Consider the following 20,158-nt stretch of genomic DNA (forward strand, 5'->3'; position numbering starts at 1 on the left):
TCGCAAAAACTGAAAGCTCATTCACTTACGAGTCTAACTATACTAAATTTATCAAAATCCGACCTCAATTGCCCCTCCAAAACCCCAAAATTCACTCTCTAATTCCCAAGCCCTAATCGCCCAAAATCACACCTCAAACACTCAACAACTAGGTGTAAAATCAGTGGGAAAACACCATTATTGAAGATAAATAGGCACAACAAACTTACCTTAGTGATTACTCCGAAATCTCTCTCAAAATCCCCAAACTCCGAGCTAAAAATGATGAAAATGGTGAAAAAGCTCGAAGTGCGGGAACTACATCGCACCTGCGGTCCAAACTCGCAAAATTCTAACTTTTGGCAATTCAAGCCTAATTCTACTACGAACCTCCAAATCACATTTCGGACACGCTCCTAAGTCCAAAATCACCTAACGGAGCTAACAGAACCATAAAAATTCAAATCCAAAGTCATTTTCCCACAATTCGACATTGGGTCGACTTTTCCAATTAAGCTTCCAATTAAGAGACTAAGTATCTCAATTAACTCCAAAACCACTCCGGACTTAAACCAACTAACCCGGTAAGACATAATATAGTTGTAAAGCACAAAAGAAGTAGAAATGGGGGAAACAGGGCTATAACTCTCAAAATGACCGGCCGGGTCGTTACAACTGTACAATTGAATTGGTTGAGCATCAGTGGGACAATCCCCTTGCCACGATACCCGAGACCCGTTCAATGTAAATTCAAACACTCGGGTCGCATAATCAGTGAGTACGGGCCCTAGAGTAGCCAACCACACTACCCCGAGAATGATATCTGCCCCTTGAAATGGCAAAATGTATAAATCCTCCACCAGGGTACTTCCTTGAATTAGCAAAGTGACTTGTCGAGATACTGCTTCACATGGTAGTTTCTGGCCACTCCCTACCATAACTGCAAATTTGGGGACCGACTCAATAACTAGTTAAAGATGCTTAGCAGCTCTTGGTTGGACAAAATTATGTGTACTTCCCCTGTCAACCACAATTTGTATTGGAGCTCCACTGAGCTGGCCAGTAAATCTCAGAGTGGATGGAGAAATTCTGCGGGCCAATGCATGATACGAAATCGTGGAATGCTCCTCCAATTCTAGGCACTACATCTTCTCAGCTAGGAATTCGTCAGAAACGAAGGGTTCCGACATATGAGGTTCAATATCGGAATCATCAAGTGAGCAAGAGAAGTTGTGTGTGTGTGTGGGGGGGGGGGGGGGGTTAACATTTATGTCCTGGGGTAAACGTTTCATCACAGTAAAAACACAAACCACGCTCTCGGCGACTTTGGATCTCTACATTGGTCAATCGTTTGAGAGGAGGACGAGTCGAGGTATGATGAGAGGTGGTGTTAGGATTTGTCGATGAAGATGGATTCTGCTGCAGAGGAGCTGAATTAGGTGTTGGCAACAAGGGTGGGATTTTAGCAAAAGCGGGTCGAATCGGTCCCTTTTCAGCCTGGATCCGCCGTTCGTGGATATGGGCCAAGTCAACAGTTTCTTCATAACTTTTGGGCTTATGGACCAAAACTAAATTTGATGGGAGAATGACACATTTACCTACAAAAATAAAACTATTTACCCTTGCATACCCATTTGTTTTTTTATTCATCGAACTAATTACATTTCCTACCCATAGTTATTTTTGTGGGGAATTTTCTCTTTTTTCTCCAATACTTTTTTATTTCTATGCTTCTTTTTTTTTCTTCCTTTTTTTCTTTCTTTACACCTTTTCTTTTTTCCCGTTTTCTTCTTAATTTTTTATTTTTTCCTTTTCTAATTTCATTTAACTTAATTTGTTATATTTTTTTTCTCTTCATAATCTAATTTCATTTACTGTTTTCACTATTTTTTTTATACAATAAGAAAAAAAACTGATATAGTAAATATTTGTTCACTTTTTTTTTAATATAACTAGTATAATATACCTTTTATCTTTTTTTCTCATTTTTAAAATTCAATTATTAAACTAAAATAATATCAGTTGTCACTTGATCTAATTTACTGAATATCACATTGACTGGTGCTGAGCACCATAAATTATATAATCAGAATTTAAGAATCAACACGTGATTGCCATGCAAACCTTGATCTCCTTCCCTATAAATATCAGTACACACTCGACCATTAGCAGTATCAGAACCAGTTATGGAGCAAGAAAACATAATCTATGGCCACCAAATCTCCTTATATACTAGTTAGAATAGAAATATAATAAAATATTAGAAAATGCAATAAAAGTATAAGTAGCAAAAAAGACTTCTAGTACCGTATGATACCAATATGGTATACATGTATACCAACAGAGTATATGATTGCCCTAGAATATTGCTACAGCTATCTGCGACTATACTATTGTACCAAAATATTAAAGAATACAATAAAAGTATGAGAAAATTATATGCTCGCATTGCAAGCTAAATATTCGCAAAGCAACTTGCTCATTCCATATACTAATAGGGCATATAGTTGTATGGGGTCGTTCGAACAATTACCTATAACTATAAAAACTATTACATAATACATATAATCTATGTTCATCAGCACAAAAAAATTCCAGCACTGCAAATCATGTTCATATAAATAATTTCAGAATAGTAATCACTTAAAAATGCAGCTAAAACAAACAAAATAATGTTCAAACTACCATATGATACCAATATGGCATATAACTATACCAACATGGTATACAACTTTATTGGTTAATTTCCGAAAATTGTATGACTTATTACCTAACATACATGCATAAAGAAAAAAATAAAAAATAGTGTACCACATATTAATATAATAAAGTATTTTAATATATTATACTATATTACTATTATTAAAAGAAAATCAAATAGTGTACCAATTAAATATAGTTAATATAACCAAAACATGATTCAACTAGCATATGATACAAATATAGTATATAACTATACTAATAAGGTATATAGTTGTATGGGGTCGTTCCAACAACTGTATATAACTATAAAAACTATTACATAATACACAAAATCTATGTCCATATGTACAAGAAAATCCAACACAGCAAAACATGATCATATAAATCATTTCAGAATAGAATTCACTTAAAAATGCAGCTAAAATAACCAAAATATATTCCAACTACCATATTATACCAATATGACATATAATTATACCAATAGGTTATACAGTTCTACTAATTAATCCAGGCAACTATATATGACTATACTACTATTACATAATACACATGCATACAGAGAAAAATCAAAAAATAGTGTACCACATATTAATACAAGAATGTATTTCAAGATATTGTACTATAATACTATTATATAAAACAAACACATAAAGAAAAAATCAAAATGATTACATAATACACATGCATAAAGGAAAATTAAAACAATTAAAGATACTGTACTATCCTACTATTACTAAAGAAAAATTAAATAGTGTATCAATTAAATGTAGCTAATACAACCAAAAATGTTCCAAGTAACATATGATACCAGTATAGCATATAGCTATACCAACAGGGTATACAATTGTACGCAAAGAGTTTAATTTTTTATTTTAAATTCAATTATTAAACTGAAATAATATCAGTTGTCACGTAATCTAATTAACTCAAAGAGAGCTTATGCATTGAATAATACCTCCATGGAATTCCATTAATGTTATTAAATATTATTAATTAATAAATACTATTATTTATTTATTAAAAATGTGGACAACAATTGGACAAAAATTTAGGACAATCCTTTTGCAATTCATATCACTTATACGCTATTTCAATTAAATTTTAAATTTGAAAGTTCAAAATAATAATAATTTTTTTTAGAGGATTTATCGTGACTAGATAAAATGTTCCTCATCATGTCTCCACATAGTAAAAGTGATTGTATATTTGCAAGTTAAAGGAATATTGAGTTTGATCATTTTAATTATTACTTCTCAAAAGTTTGCTCTACGGTTTCAACTCAAAAATACCCAAAAACAAACTAAGAAGAGGACTTTAATTAGAAGAGGACAAATTCAACACGATGAGACTGATGAAAAACATATGGGTCAAGGGGAAATAGGTAGTCGGGTAATTAAGTTAGATCGCATGGGTATAACATGTAAATAGATTCAATGTAGGTAAAAACAAGTAATTATTTTAGTTTTTATAGGTAGTCTTCGTTAATTCCTCTTCTTAATATCCTCATGAAGCCCATAAATAAAGAGACGTACAATTCTGCTATCAGTCATGTCATCGCTCTCATTAGCAAGTGTTTCAAACCTCGCTTTAAAATCAGCGATGATGGAGCTTAGCAAGGCGACCCTCTGCAGACTCTAATCCCTTCCGATAGTAGCAGGTTCACACCTTCCCAGCAAAGTGCTCAGCATCCACGAGTTGCTTGTTGTGAAATAACCACCGGTACCACTCCAAGGCATCACCATCAAGGTAGAACGATGTAATTGATAATCGTTGATTTTCTGCTATTTTGTAAAAATCGAAATACCTCTCTGCCTGAAATATTCAAGCCTCAGGATTCTCATCATGGAAACGACCTATCTCCACCGACGCCGGCTTATGACGAAGGGTAGGAGCAACTGCACCATGGTCATTAGAGAGGTCAGCTCACCGTTCCATCACCTCCATTAACAACGAACGTATGTCTTCCAGATCTTTAGCAAAAGAGCATGTTGCCACCTTAACAGATTCATCCACTAGAGACTTGAGTTTTTGGTCATCCATGGAAGACGTCTGGATGAAAGCACCAATGCAACAGTATCGAAATCTCAATAGTATTAATAGAACTTGAACTCAATTACAATCACCAAATTGTAGGAACAACTCTCAAGTTGCAGCTAGCAATGGAAATACAGAAAACAGGAAACTAAAATAGGATAGGCTAACAGAAGGGGTGAGGAACTAGAAGAAGGAGAAGAGAACATTGACAATACTCATAACAACCTTTTCCTACCTTTGCTCTGCCCACGACGCTCTTCTTTATACTGTTTTTGCTAACTAACTCTGCCTATTAATTACGTGATCTTCCTCCTTGCCATCACGACCCAAAATCCATAAGACACCACTGTAAGTCAAGCCAACAATAAATACTTAGTTGGGTTCTCATTTTGTTACTTTTGAAATCATATTTTCCTTCAATTTAAATAGTAAAGAATTGGGATTTACATAGTAAATAATAATATTTTTAACAAATTCAATACAGAACTATCCATAATCATCCAAAAACCCGGTGTCACAAGTGCATGAGCATTAACTAGGAGTATAAAATAAAATACAACAGCTGTCCGGAATACAAATTGGACAGAAAAAATGTAAGTACTCTGAAGGAGACTCTGCTGGCTGCGGATCGTAGTATAGAATGCAGCTCACCTAAGTCCCCGCCATAACCGCGCCTCTGCGCCAACAAGGCCACTAAACATATATGTACCTGCACAAAAATGTACAGCACGTGTAGTATGAGTACGTAAATCAATGCGTACTCAGTAAGTATCCCGCCTAACCTCGAACAAGTAGTGACGAGGGGTCGACTTCGACACTTACTATTGGCTATACATAGGATATCAATGATATAATTAAGTATGGATTATATAAAACGGTTGTAAGCTCAATATTTTGAAGTAGGTAAGTAGTTCTTTTATAATTAAGAAATCTCCAAATTTATTTCCCATTATTTAACAATTTATCTCAGGCCAAGGAGGCAATATCATTTATTGTAAATTTCAAAGCAATCAATTCAATCATGCGCAAATCATGCCGAGGTCGTATGGTCCGCTCCAACATAAATATTTAAACTATGCACTGTCGAGGGTCGAACGGAGCAAACCATAGATGCATCTATTTAATCTGCCGAGGCATTCCGCCCGCTCCACAAAAGATAAACACATTCAACAGTCAATCAAAAATTCTTTAAGGAGTAATTATCAAAGAAAATGTCAATTCTCATTTAACGGTCAAGAAAAATGAAGTTTAGCCTTTTAAAAATTCATTTACCAAGTTCAATATGATTTAAGCAATTTAAATTAACAATAAGGTTGCATATATCGCAAGTATAGCATGATTTTGTCCTAGACTACCCAGACTTAGCATAATAGTAGCTACACATGGACTCTCGTTACCTTGTGCGTACGTAGCCCCCATAAATAGAAGCACATATCGTATTATTTTACCTATGGGGTTATTTCCCTCTTACAAGGTTAGAAAAGAGACTTACCTCACTTCGGAATTCAATATCCCAAGGCCTTCCGACAACTAAAACCGACGCCCAACACTCCGAAACTAGTAAACAATTAGGAAATTCCATAAATATATACTCAAATACTCATTATAAATCTATTTATAACAATTCCCAATTTCGTTTGAAAAGTCGATAAAAACCACCCTCGGGCCCACGTACCCGGATTCCGAAACTTTTCGAAGATAAACCTTACCCATATCACCATAAGCTCAAATAAATAATTTATTCCAAGTTCCACGTCCAATTTTATGGTCAAAATCCAAAAATATAATTTCTAGATTTTCTACCAAAAATTCCACAATTTCTACCAATTTTCATGCTTAAATCCTTATACAAATCATGTATTTAACTTGAAATAGATGGAGATCACTTACCTTATGATGCTTGATGAAAATCCCTCCTTGAAGCTCTCCAAAATCGCCTCAACCAAGTGAAAAATGAGAGAAGAAGAGCCAAATCTCACTCTTTAAAACAATCTGCCCAGCGACCTCTCGCACCTGCGGTCCCTTGACCGCTTCTGCGGTTCCGTAGATCCGGCCACATTATCGCTTCTGCGGTCCTTCTTCATACCCCTCAACTCCGCATCCACGGCCCCCATCCGCTTCTGCACCTTCGCTCCTGCGGCTCCATGTGCGCAGGTGCGGTCCAGCTTCTGCGAAACTCGACCGCATCTGCGGTCCCAGCCTTCCCCAGCTTAAGCCTCTTATGCGACCCTCATGGACGCTTCTGCGGCTCCGCACCTACGGCCCTAACCTCGCAAGTGCGCTTACACCAGAAGACAGCAGCCTCAGCACCTTCATAAGGCCAAATTCAATTTGTTAACCCTCCGAAATTCACCCGAGGCCCTCGGGACCTCAACCAAGTATACCAACACGTCCCAAAACACATTACGAACTCAGGCGAGCCTTCAAATCATATCAAATAACATCGAAACTACGAATCACCCTCCAATTCAAACCTAATAAACTTTGAAGCTTCAAACTTCTACCTTCGATGCCGAAACCTATCAAATCACGTCCGATTGACCTCAAATTTTCACACAAGTCATAATTGACATTACGGACCTACTCCAACTTTCGGAATCGGAATCCGACCCCAATATCAAAAAGTCCACTCCAGGTCAAACTCTCCAAAAACTTTCAAATTTGTAACTTTCACCAAATGACCCCGAAATGACCTACGGACCTCCAAATCCACTTCCCGATGCGCTTCCAGTACCAGAATCACCATACAGAGCTATTCCCAGACTCAGAATCCCAAACGGACATCGATAGCATTGAAATGCACTCCAACCTAAATTTACGAAGTCCTTCCAAAATGCCAACTTCCACAATAGGCGCAGAAATGCTCCCAGATCATCCAAAATCCGATCCGGATATATACCCAAGTTCAAAATCATCATACGAACCAGTTGGAACCTTCCAATCCCGATTCCGAGGTCGTTTACTTAAAAATCAAACCTTAGTCAATTCTTCCAACTTAAGGCTTCCGAAATTAGAATTTTCTTTCCAAATCAACTCCGAACTTCCCGAAATTCAATTCCAACCACGCGCACAAGTCATAATACCAGAAGTGAAGCTACTCAAGGCCTCAAACCGCCGAATGACGTGCTGGAGCTCAAAACGACCGGTTGAGTCGTTACACGTAGTCCTCAAGTCTTTTTGGAGGAATGATCTTTCTAGAGCCCTTACGTGGCACCATGTTCTCATCCCTTGTGGCATCCTTGTCAACATTATTATTCATAACATTCATCTCTTCTAGAATATGCCCAGAAAAATCACAGGTGGCTAAATTCCTTATCTGCACATCCAATTTTCATTATCGCCCCTAAAAACGAGTCAGAAATCCAATTTATTATTCTTTATAGCCTGAAATTTGGCCTACAAATTAGAGTCAAAAGTGGTGCACATGACTATGAAGGTCTCTCTTTTCGCTCTTTTACCAATACCCAATTCGTTATGCTTGATTTAATCAATCTTGATGATATCAAAATTGACAAAAACGAAGAAACGTCCTGGATTCAAACAGGTGCGACATTAGGGCAACTTTATTATGAAATTGCCAAGAAAAGTGAAATTCTTGCATTTCCAGGAGGATTATATCCTAGTGTTGGTAGTGGTGGGCTTAGTAGTGGTGGTGGAATTGGAACTTTAATGAGGAAATTTGGCCTATCAGCGGATAATATTATCGATGCTCGTGTTATGGATGTCAATGGAAGAATTCTTGACAAAACATCAATGGGAGAAGACTTGTTTTGGGCTATAAGAGGAGGAAGAGGATCAAGTTTTGGTGTTATTTTAGCTTGAAAAATAAAATTGGTACGTATTCCACCTAAGGTTACTGCTTTTACGGTTCGTAGAAAATTGGAAGGTAACACTATAAATTTACTCCAAAACAAGATATTTAAGAGTGATGTTTTTTTTATTAATCTACTATTGCGGAAATTAAACAAGTAACAACTAATTTATCAAGAATGCAAATGTGTATGATGAGATTTTAATTCAGAGGAGGTGATAATTCCAGGATTGTGGTTGGTTTATCAATCCTAGTAAGTTCAATAATCACACTCGTTAATCCAGATTATCTATGGTTGCTAATTAACCAGACCGTTTATATGAATAGCATGTTCCCACAATACTACTCGCCTACCCACAATATATCAATCCTATACTCTTATGGTATTGAGTCTATCATGAATGGATTTAATACTATATTCAATTAAGCAAGATTGTTAGGTATATTCCTATCCTAACCGCGAAATCTTCCCCCGAGCCACGGGTTCAGAAACAAGCTCTCTCTAATTCTACTCTAATCTAAACACGACTTTCCCAAGCATAACATAGATAGTAGGGTGAATTGGTAGCTACAACAATTCATAAGTTAAAACTAGAATTAAAGAAACAACCACAAGATGAGAATCCAAATTAACGAAGATGTAACTATTAAACGTTAATAATCATGTCAACCACAACCCTAGAACTAGAGTGCTTAGCCACTCATGTTCGTAGTAACAATTTTCCAAGTATTTTGCATAAACAAATTACAAAGAAAAGATAAAGGAATGAAGAACTCGATGATTTTCTTCTCCAAAAGTTGTTCCACGTGATGTTCTTGCCTTCGGTCGCAAAAATAACTCCCAAAAAATGATGTTTAATGACTATTTATATGTGTAGGGAAAAGACCCAAACGAAATAACCAAGTCCAAAACTAAAAAAGGAGACAAAATAGGCTTTAAAACCCGGAACACCCTCGCTATAGGCCTCGCGGAGCGAGGCAAATCGCGAGCTTCATCTCGCTCTAGCCCGTGCGACGCAAGCTCTATCGTGTGCTTTAATCCTCGCCTCGCCTGCTCTAACGCGAGCAAGGTAGCTCGCTACGCCTGCTGCTGCTTCGATTCAATTTTGTTGCCTAACATTTCCAATTCACGTTTTTGTTTCTTTTTTCAATTGTTCTTTTTGTCTTCTTTTGATTTGTCTCTTTTATCTTCCTTTGTAATGTTAAACTTTAATCCTTATATATCTACTAATTAAATAATCATAACTCCATTCTTGTAGTATATAAAATACACATAAAATCTCTACTTTTCTCCCAATTTCGTCTTCGACGTACCTACACATAAAATAAACTCAATTAAGCACAAATATAGTATAGTTTAGCATTAAAGCCCCAAAATATAAGTTAAGTAATCCACTAAAAATATATAATTATAGCCAAATATCACTATCCCACACTTAAACGCTGCTCGTCCTCGAGCAATCAAACTACACTTTATATAGGCACAACCTTTTAAACATTTCTCCTAACTCATCACACCAAGAATCTTTAAAATAGACTAAGCACAAGGGTGTAACATCTTCACCTCAAGATTTGACTCGCAAGTACCATGCATTATTCACAACTCACTCACTTATGCTAAAATAGAGGTCAATGGCATTACCTTTCCTTCATGAATCAAGTGCCCTCACACAACAAAAGAGATTAGTTCCACACACAATAAAATTTAAGAACAATTAGGAACTCAAGATAGAAAGAATTCACTCACTCTCAGAAATAACATTCATATGCCACAAAAGATGCACCATAGGCTTGCCCGTATCGTACTACACTACTAATCGAGCTCATTCAGTCTAGGATCAAGTATGACTTTAATTGGTTGTAATGTAGGCTGCGGGTCGGGTAGGATACATTTGGATATAAGAGTGACTACACCTCCCTAAGCACTTTAATACATACACTTTAACATTTAACCCCATACTTGTGTCAAACCATAACTCTACCTTCACATCAATGTATATTAACTCCATACTTCTTTAAGCACAATTACATCAAGAGTCACCACTATTAGGGAATATTTTTCACAGTAATACAATTATATTTTTCTTTTCTTTTTCAATTCAAGTGGCTCTTACTTTTTTAAAATAGTGCACCTTTCTCCTTAGTTCATTAGTTCCACTCAAAAGCCAAACTAACCACCCCACACTTTAACTTTTACAAAGTTCATAACAATTCAAGTGCTCATGAGAGGTTAAAAGGTACAAATAGATGGTTAATTCAAACAAATGGGTAAGTCTTAAATGTGATTGCCAAAGAAATATGATTACAGGCTCAAAGGGGTTAACTACGTTACATAACAATTAGACGGGTAAACTATATATATCTGGCTCAACAAAGAAATGCCTATATCACTTCCAAGACTGAACAACACTACTATTTCACTTTGCAAACACACTGAAAAAGTTCTAGACATCAAATGCAATGCACAGAATAACACACAAACCTCACACACACATGGCACATAACTCACTCAGTATCGGACTCATCAAGACACTCTAGTCAAAGTAGTTAAGAAAATTTAAGATCATACAATTTAAGGTACTTATACAAGAGTCAAAAACTGAGCCTAAGTGTCACAACCAAAGTACTCACTATTCTCAAGGCATAACAAAGTCAAGAGATATTGCTTCAATTCAATTCATCTCACAATGGCTCCTACTCCTAAAAAAATAAAACTAACTACACCCGGTTTAAACAAAACCCTTGGAAAAGAACCGCGGCACAAAGAAAAACCAAGGGGGAATTACTACACTACATACAAAGAAAATCTTTTTATCCTTTTTCTTTAGACTTAACTCCCTCAAGAAAACTGTCTAGGAGATACATCGTCGAGAATAGTCCAATTTTTCTACCTTTTTTTTCGATTTAAAAAAAAAAAATTAAGCTACTAAAATACTACAACACTACAAAAATAAAAATAAGAAATTAATATTTTTCTAACATCCTACTAGTAATTAGCTAGAGAATTCTCCCACCCCACACTTAAAAGAGTGTTGTGTCCCCAATGCACAAATAAGGCAAAACAATAACAAGGGTGGACAAGAAACTCCTAGAAAGGTCAAAGGCCGAAGCAATAGCGGCTCACGGGGTACTCAGACTTCCCCCAGGCATGGTCCTTTGTGTGAGTACCCCACACTTAGTTCTCACCATCTAACTCATTTTTGCACACTTCTAATGGCTTTGCTTCCTATGCTTATAATCCTGCAAAACAAAAACAAACAATACATCAATAATAAGATTAAAAAAAAAAGCAGTAAATTTGGGTTGCATCCCAACAAGCGCCTGAGTTAACGTCGTGGCACGGCACAGAATCGCGTCTAATAGTTGGCAAGTAACACCTCTGACTTCTGACGATCAAAGTCACCCCCATAATAGTGCTTTACTCTTTGTCTGTTCACTAAGAACGTTTTCTCGTCACCTAAGATGCGCAGCTCAATTTCACAATGTGGAGTGACTCTCATTACCTCAAATGGGCCCGACCATCTCGATTTGAGCTTCCCCTGAAAGAGTCTTAACCTCAAATTGAACAAGAGAACCAATTGGCCTGGTTCGAACTCACGATGGTGGATATGCTTATCATGCCAGCACTTGGTCTTTTCTTTATATAACTTGGCATTCTCATACGCATGCAAGCAAAACTCATCAAGCTCATTCAATCGCATCACCCACTTTCTACCCGCTAAGTCTGCATCAAAGTTCAGCTTCTTTATTGCCCAATAGGCCTTGTGCTCAAGTTCCACCGGTGAATGGCATGCTTTCCCATAAACTAGCTTGTAAGGGGAGGTTCCGATTGGAGGTTTGTAGGCGGTCCGGTATGCCCATAGAGTATCATCAAGGTTTGCAGCCCAATCTTTCCTACTTGCACTAACCGTCTTCTCCAGGATCTACTTTATCTCTCTATTTGAGACTTCGACTTTCCCACTAGTCTGAGGATGGTAAGTGGTTGAAACCTTATGTTTGACCCCATATTGCGCTAAGACATTGTCCAAGAGCTTGTTACAAAAATGGGTGCCCCAATCACTTATCATCACTCTAGGAGTGCTAAACTTTGTAAAGATATGCGTTTTCACAAACTTGACCACAACCTTGGCATCATTGGTAGGAAGAGCTATGGCCTCCACCCACTTCGACACATAGTCAACGGCCACCAAAATTTAGTTACACCCACCGGATGAGGGAAATAGACCTATAAAATCAATTCCCCACATTTCAAAAATTTCAACCTCCATAATACCGTGCAATGGCATCTCATGCCTTTTCGTGATTGTTCCTATTCTTTGGAACCTATCACACCTCCTCATGAACTCATGGGCGTATTTAAACACCCTAGGCCAATAGAAACCCGATTTTAACACCTTAGCTACTGTTTTGTCACCCGCACGATGACCACCATAAGGCGATGCATGGCATTCATGTAAGATAGCATTTATTTCAGATTCAGGAACACATCTTCTCATTTACTGATCAATACTAGATTTGAACAGAAATGGCTCATCCCACACATATGACCTCACATATGGCAAGAAATTCTTTTTAGCATAAGGTTCAAGATCAGGCGGCATCTTTCCACTTGCCAGATAGTTCACAAAATTTGCATACCATGGCACCTCCCCAGCAGTAATGGCCAACAATTGCTCATCCGGAGATGTTTCCTTGATGACATCTCCCTCAGCTACATGATTGCGAGTATTTAACCTGGGTAAGTGATCAACCACTTGATTCTCTATTCCTTTACGGTCTCGGATCTCCAAATCAAATTCCTGCAAAAGTAAAACCCAACAGATTAGCCTTGGTTTGGCATCTTTCTTTTCAAACAAATACCTGATGGTTACCTAGTATGTGTAGACGATGACTTTGGTGACAACCAAAATAGGCCCAAAATTTATCGAACGCCCACACTACATCAAGCATCTCTTTTTCTGTCAGTATAATTTATTTGAGTGGGAGTGAGAGTCTTGCTTGCATAGTAAATGGAGTGAAATATTTTTCTCCTCCTCTGGCCCAATACGGCCCTAATTGCACCATCACTAGCGTCACACATCAGCTCAAATGGCTCATTCCAGTTAGGAGCCACTATGATTGGTGCACTCACTAACTTCTTTTTCAGCTCCTCGAATGCTTTCAGACAAGCATCGTCAAAGTTGAACAGCACATCCTTCTCTAACAACCTGCACAAAGGAGATGAAAATTTTTAGAAGTCCTTTATAAATCAACGATAAAAATCTGCATGTCCCAGAAAACTCCAAACTCCTTTCATTGAAATCGGTGGTGGCAACTTTTCAAATGCTTCCACCATAGCCTTGTCAACTTCCAGTCCATCTTTGGACACCTTGTGTCCCAGCACTATACCTTCACGTACCATAAAATAGCACTTTTCCCAATTCAGTACCAGATTAGTCTCCTCACACCTTGCAAGCACTTTAGCAAGATTGGTCAAGCATTCATCCAAAGAAGGACTAAACACAAAAAAATCATCCATAAATTCCTCCACAAACCGTTCCACCATATCGGTGAAAATAGCCATCATACACCTTTGAAAGGTCGCAGGTGCATTACGCAACCCGAATGGCATTCTCTTAAATGCATAAGTGCCATAAGGGCATGTAAAAGTGGTCTTTTCTTGATCTTCTAGGGAAATAACAATCTGATTATACCCCGAATAGCTGTCAAGGAAACAATAGTATTCCTGTCTGGCTAACTTGTCAAGCATTTGATCAATGAAGGGGCTAGGGAAGTGATCTTTTCGTGTAGCATTATTCAACTTCCTATAGTCTATGCATATTCGCCAACCAGTCACAGTCCTACTTGGGATTAATTCATTTTGTTCATTTACTACAACAGTCATACCCTCCTTTTTAGGTACACATTGAACAAGGCTTACCTACTTGCTATCGGACATAGGAAATACTATACCTGCGTCGAGCCACTTAATTACTTCTTTTCTTACCACCTCTTTCATGATTGGATTTAGGCAGCGTTGATGCTCCACACTAGGCTTGTGTCCTTCCTTCATGAGTATTTTGTGCATGCAGAATGCAGGGCTAATACCTTTTATGTCAGACATTTTCCAACCAACGGCATGTTTGTGCTCCCTCAGCACCCTTAAGAGCTTTTCTTCCTGCAATTCAGACAAATGAGAAGAAACAATCACAGGTAAAGTGTTAGAATTTCCCAAATATGCATAATGAAGATGAGATGGTAAGGGTTTAAGTTCTAATTTTGGGGCCTCCTCAACTGAGGGTTTAGGAGGCGGGCAGATTGGCCTATCCAGAGGCTCAAATTGGGTTCTTTCTCGTATGTATTCGCACGATGCATCCAGAATTTGCAACATCTTTTCAATCTCTTCTTCAAGTTCTAAGTGATTGAACAACATAAATGCCTTTTCTAGTGCATCTTCTTTAAACGCACTTGGCTCTACGGCTAGTTCATTTATCTCCACCACCGAAATCATGGCTAGGTCCTCGTAATGACGAGGCAACTGAATGGCTCGATATACATTGAAGACTGCTTCTTCATTGTCCACCATGAGGATCATATTACCTTCTCGGACTTTGATAATTGCATCTCCAGTGGCCAAAAGAGGTCATCCCAAGATGATAAGAACTAACTCATCAACCACGTAATCTAGGATGATAAAATCTGCAGGAAAAATAAACTTCCCAATGTCCAGCAAGACGTCCTCAATTACCCCCTCAGGATAAATATAAGATATATCAGCTAACTGTAGCATCACCGTGGTGGGTGACGGGACTCCTAAGCCCAATTATTTGAATACTGACAATGTCATCAGATTGATACTTGCACCCAAATCACACAAGGCTCTACCCACGTCAAATTCACCAATCCTTACGGTTATGGTAAAACTACCGAGATCCTTAAGTTTTTGTGGAAGCTTATGTTGAATCCTGGAAGTGCACTCCTCAGTAAGTTCTATGGTCTCAAACTCACTTAACCTTCTTTTATTTGCCACTATGTCCTTAATATATTTTGCATATTTTGGGACCTCACAGAGCATGTCCACCAAACGGATGTTCAAGTGTATCTGCGTCAGCATATCTAGAATTTATGAAACATGTGGTCTTCATTCTTCTTTCTCAATATTTGAGGAAATGGTGGTGGCACCCTCTCTGATATTTGCCCAGGCTATGTTTTGTTTCTCTCATCCACCTCTACAGGTTTTGGCACTCTTTCTTTTTCGAGCCCAGATTGCTCCTTTTTTTCTTAGGAACTTCTTCCAACTCCCTCTCTCACATTTCTCAGTGTCACTGCATTGACTTGAGGATTTTTCTCTGTATTTCTTGGAAGAGCTCCAGTAGGTCTAGTATCCTGATTGTTAGCCATTTGCCCAAACTGCCTCTCTAGATTTCTGAATTATGTGTGCAATTGTTGATTCTCAGCCCTGACTTGTTGATTCTCAGCCATAACTTTCTGATTGTCTATCAAGAGCTTTTTCATCATGTCAGTCAAACTCTCCTCTGCTTGTTGTGGAGGTTGAGGTGGATGATTGTAATTCACTTGAGGTCTAATATTCTAATTTCCACCCCAAGAGAAGTTAGGATGATTCCTACAGTTCGGATTTTATGTGTTACCATATTGAGCATGTTGATTTATCGGCCCTCTAGCTTGTTGCCCATGTAGTAGATTGATTCAGGATTCACGGGACATATGTCACTTGTCTGACCTTCACCACATAACTCGCAGCAAGTAGACATTTGTTACACATGTTGCATCTGTTGTGCGTGGTGCATTGTCATTTTATTCATCTGATTCACTAATCTCGCTATATCTTCCCTCATTGCAGAGAAATCATCAAGCTCGATCACACATGTTGACTTTTGTTTAAGTGCTCTTCGTGGCTCCCCATCTCCTTGCCAATTATTATCATTAGCAGTGAAATTGTTTAGAAGGATCTAGATCTCACTATACGGTCTTGCCATGCAACTACCCCCACATGCTGAGTCAAGATTCATCTTTGATGCCTCGTCCAACCCATCAACGAAAGTGTGACCCAACACCCCATCAGCCTGACAATGGTGTGGGCAGACTCTGAGTAGCTTCTTATTTCTTTCCCAAGCTTGTCGAAGAGTCTCACCATCTCGTTGTTAAAACCCAAGAATCTGGCTCCTCAGCGACTTTGTCGTCTTCGTGGAAAATACATGATTAAGAATTTACTTGCTAGATCATCCCAATTGTGGAGTGAGTTCGTGGGCTCCTTTTGTAACCATTCCTTAGCTTCCCCCATCAGTGAAAAGGGAAACAATGTTAGTCTGATATAGTCCTTGAAAACGTTCGGATAATTGTAAGTGTCTGTAATTTCCAGGAAGTTTTTAATGTGCCTCTGCGGGTCTTCATGAGATAGACCCACATATTGCCCTATGGATTGAATCAGTTGTACCATGTACTATTTGAGTTCAAAGTGACCCGTGATATCATGCTTCACAATCGCCTGAGTCATAAGAGCCAGATTGGGCCTTGCAGCCTCTATCACCGGACGCTCTTCATTACCCACCATCTCTATTGGCTGTGGTTGAACTACGATGTTCAATTCTCTTTCAATTCTAGTTCTAGCTTCGACTTCCCTCCTCACTCTATGAAGTGTTCGTTCGATTTCAGGATCAAGAGGAAGGAGATTGTTTACGCTTCTACTCCTCCGCATTCAAGAGAAGAGCATGCGTTATAATAAATAAAGCAAACTAAAAATTAAAACTTGAACCAATAAAAGCTTAACTTAACTAAACAATCAATAACTAAGTCCCCGGCAATGACGCAAAAAATGTTTTGGTTTCCCATGTACACGCAAGTATACTTGGCCGTCAAGTAATAAAGTGGCTCGAAAGTCGGATGTCGAACCCACAGAGACTTAGATCAATTGTAAACTAAGCAAACTAAACTCAATTAATTGTCCAAGATATTTAAGAGTGATATTTTTCTATTAATCTACTATTGCGGAAATTAAACAAGTAACAGCTAATATATTAAGAATGCAAATGTGTATGATGAGATTTTAATTCAGAGGAGGTGAAAATTCCAGGGTTGTGGTTGGTTTATCAATCCTATTAAGTTCAATAATCACACTCATTAATCCTGATTATCTATGGTTGCTAATTAACCAGATCATTTATATGAATAGCATGTTCCCACAATACTACTCGCCTGCCCACAATATATCAACCTCATATTCCTATGGTATTGAGTCTATCATGAACGAATATATACGATATTCAGTTAAGCAAAAATGTTAGGTATATTCCTATCCTAACCGCGAAATCTTCCTCCGAGCCACGGGTTCAGAAACAAGCTCTCTCTAATACTACTCTAATATAAATACGGCTTTTACACGCATAGCATAGATAGCAGGGTGAATTGGTAGCTACAGCAATTCACAAGTTAAAACTAGAATTAAAGAAACAACCACAAGATGATAATCCTAATTAACGAAGATATAATTAATAAACGTTAATAATCATGTCAACCACAACCCTAGAACTAGAGTGCTTAGCCACTCATATTCGTAGTAACAATTTTCCAAGTATTTTGCAAAAAATAAATTATAAAGAAAAGATAAAGGAATGAAGAACTCGATGATTTTTTTCTCCAAAAGTTGTTCTACGTGATGTTCTTGCCTCCGGTCGCAAAACAAAATCCCGAAAAATGGTATTTAATAATTATTTATATGTGTAGGAAAAAGAACAAAACGAAATAACCAAGTCCAAAATCAAAAAGGAGATAAAATAGGCTTTAAAACCCGGAACACCCTCGCTACAGGCCTCGCGGCGCGAGGCAAAATACGACCTTCATCTCGCTGTAGCCTGTGCGACGCAAGCTCTGTCGCACGCTTTAATCCTCGCCTCGCTTGCTCTAACGCGAGCAAAGTAGCTCGCTACGCCTGATGCTGCTTCGATTAAATAATGTTAAACTTTAATCCTTATATATCAACTAATTAAATAATCATAACTCCATTCTTGTAGTGTATAAAATAAATATAAAATCTCTACTTTGCTCTCAATTTCGTCTTCAACGTACCTACACATAAAACAAACTTAATTTAGCACAAATATAGTATAGTTTAGCATTAAAGCCCCAAAATGTAAGGTAAGTAATGCACTAATAATATATAATTACAGCCAAATATCAATGGCAAAATGTGTCACATAAATTTTCTAAAGATTTGTTTATGAGGGTTTTGATTCAAGATATGGGATTTGGAAATGGAAAAATAGTCCAAGTTTCTTTTCAAGGCTTATTTATTGGGAGAGCGAGTGAGTTAACCCCTTTATTGAATCAAACGTTCCCTGAATTCGGGTTAGACCCAAAGATTGCTTTCAAGATCCAGTGGGGAACTGCAGTGAATTGCCCTGCATAAAGAAAGAATGCTTGTACCCTGGATTCGATCAATGTTGCATTTTGCATCTAAGAGAACGAACGATTCAATTGAATTTTTAGTGAATAATACTGTGTCACAAACCAAGAATTACCAAAAGGCGACGTCTGATGTTGTGAAAACTCCAATGCAAGAAGAAGTATGGGAAATGATAAAAGACATGTTTTTGGAAGAAGAAAGACCTATGATAATATTGGATCCATTGGGTGGAAAATTGGAAGAAATTTCAGAGTTTGAACATTCATTCCCTCATACGAAGGGAAATTTGTTCAATATTCAGTATATGGTGAATTGGGGTGATAATAGTGAAAGTATATCTATCAAGAAGATTAAATGGTTAAGGGAGCTTTATGAGAAAATAAAGCCATTTTTGTCACATTGTCCTAGAACTGCTTATCTCAATTATAGGGATCTTGGTTTTGGGCCTAATGATGGAGTATATAGCTATTCAAAGGCTAAAGTTTGGGGTGCAAAGTATTTCAAAACTTTGAGAGGTTTGCTAAGGTGAAGAGCAAAGTGGATCCTGGCAATATTTTTAGATACAAACAGAGTATTCCACCTTTTAGAGTATCAATTTAAAAGATAGGTAAATGAAGTACAAATCACTTCAAGCTTTCCACGTAACTACACTTCTTGGGAGATCGATTATATCGACCATTACAGATGTTCTTTTTCATTATGCTCTTTTCGTAGGAGATCAACAAAATAAGACACAAGTGGTCGACAAATATTACACGAGAGATCTTTGTAGGGTCATTTTCTTCTATTCAAATTGTAACTGGTTATATGAGTTCATTTCCTCACACTTCTCTACTCTACTTATTGATGTTGTTACTTCTCTCTCTCTTTCTACTATTTCTTTCCCTCCCTAACCTAATTTACGTAGCGTAAACCATCAATTTAAAGATGTTTTGTTGCAGAAAGGCAAAAACAAATAGGGAGATTTGTTTGTGTAGTCCATTTACAAATACTATTGTAGTTATATGACTTTTTTTATAGGAGATATGTAAATTAAACGTAAGAAATACTTGTAGGATCATTTTTACGATTTAAACTATAAGTGGCAAGGATATCATTTCCTTATAACTTTCGTTCAAAATCTTGAAATAATTCCTTGCCAAATAGAATTAGTGTGCTAGTAGATAATTAAATAGAAACGTTGGAAATGAGGTTCAAATATAGTTGGAATCTTTTGTTCCAAAAGAAGTATA

The 20,158-nt window shown here is 37.5% G+C and overlaps 3 protein-coding genes across 3 annotated transcripts; 2 read left to right on the top strand and 1 right to left on the bottom strand.

Annotated features, from left to right (window-relative positions):
* The first annotated feature begins 8,190 nt into the window (after positions 1-8,190).
* Positions 8,191-8,538, top strand: LOC108942800 (berberine bridge enzyme-like 28). The gene has a single exon (XM_018775954.3). The coding sequence runs from the start codon at positions 8,191-8,193 to the stop codon at positions 8,536-8,538; it is 348 nt and encodes a 115-aa protein (XP_018631470.1).
* A 4,485-nt stretch (positions 8,539-13,023) lies between these two features.
* Positions 13,024-15,092, bottom strand: LOC138899275 (uncharacterized). The gene is made up of 4 exons (XM_070185421.1): positions 14,514-15,092; positions 13,843-14,417; positions 13,575-13,734; positions 13,024-13,326 (listed from the first exon to the last, which is right to left on the bottom strand). Exons 1-4 carry the CDS (start codon positions 15,090-15,092, stop codon positions 13,024-13,026), a joined length of 1,617 nt encoding a protein of 538 aa, XP_070041522.1.
* A 3,868-nt stretch (positions 15,093-18,960) lies between these two features.
* Positions 18,961-19,455, top strand: LOC104111199 (berberine bridge enzyme-like 22). The gene has a single exon (XM_018775953.3). It carries the CDS (start codon positions 18,961-18,963, stop codon positions 19,453-19,455), a length of 495 nt encoding a protein of 164 aa, XP_018631469.2.
* The last annotated feature ends 703 nt before the right edge of the window (positions 19,456-20,158 follow it).

The sequence above is a fragment of the Nicotiana tomentosiformis genome, chromosome 9, assembly GCF_000390325.3.
Source record: "Nicotiana tomentosiformis chromosome 9, ASM39032v3, whole genome shotgun sequence".
Lineage (NCBI taxonomy): Eukaryota > Viridiplantae > Streptophyta > Magnoliopsida > Solanales > Solanaceae > Nicotiana > Nicotiana tomentosiformis.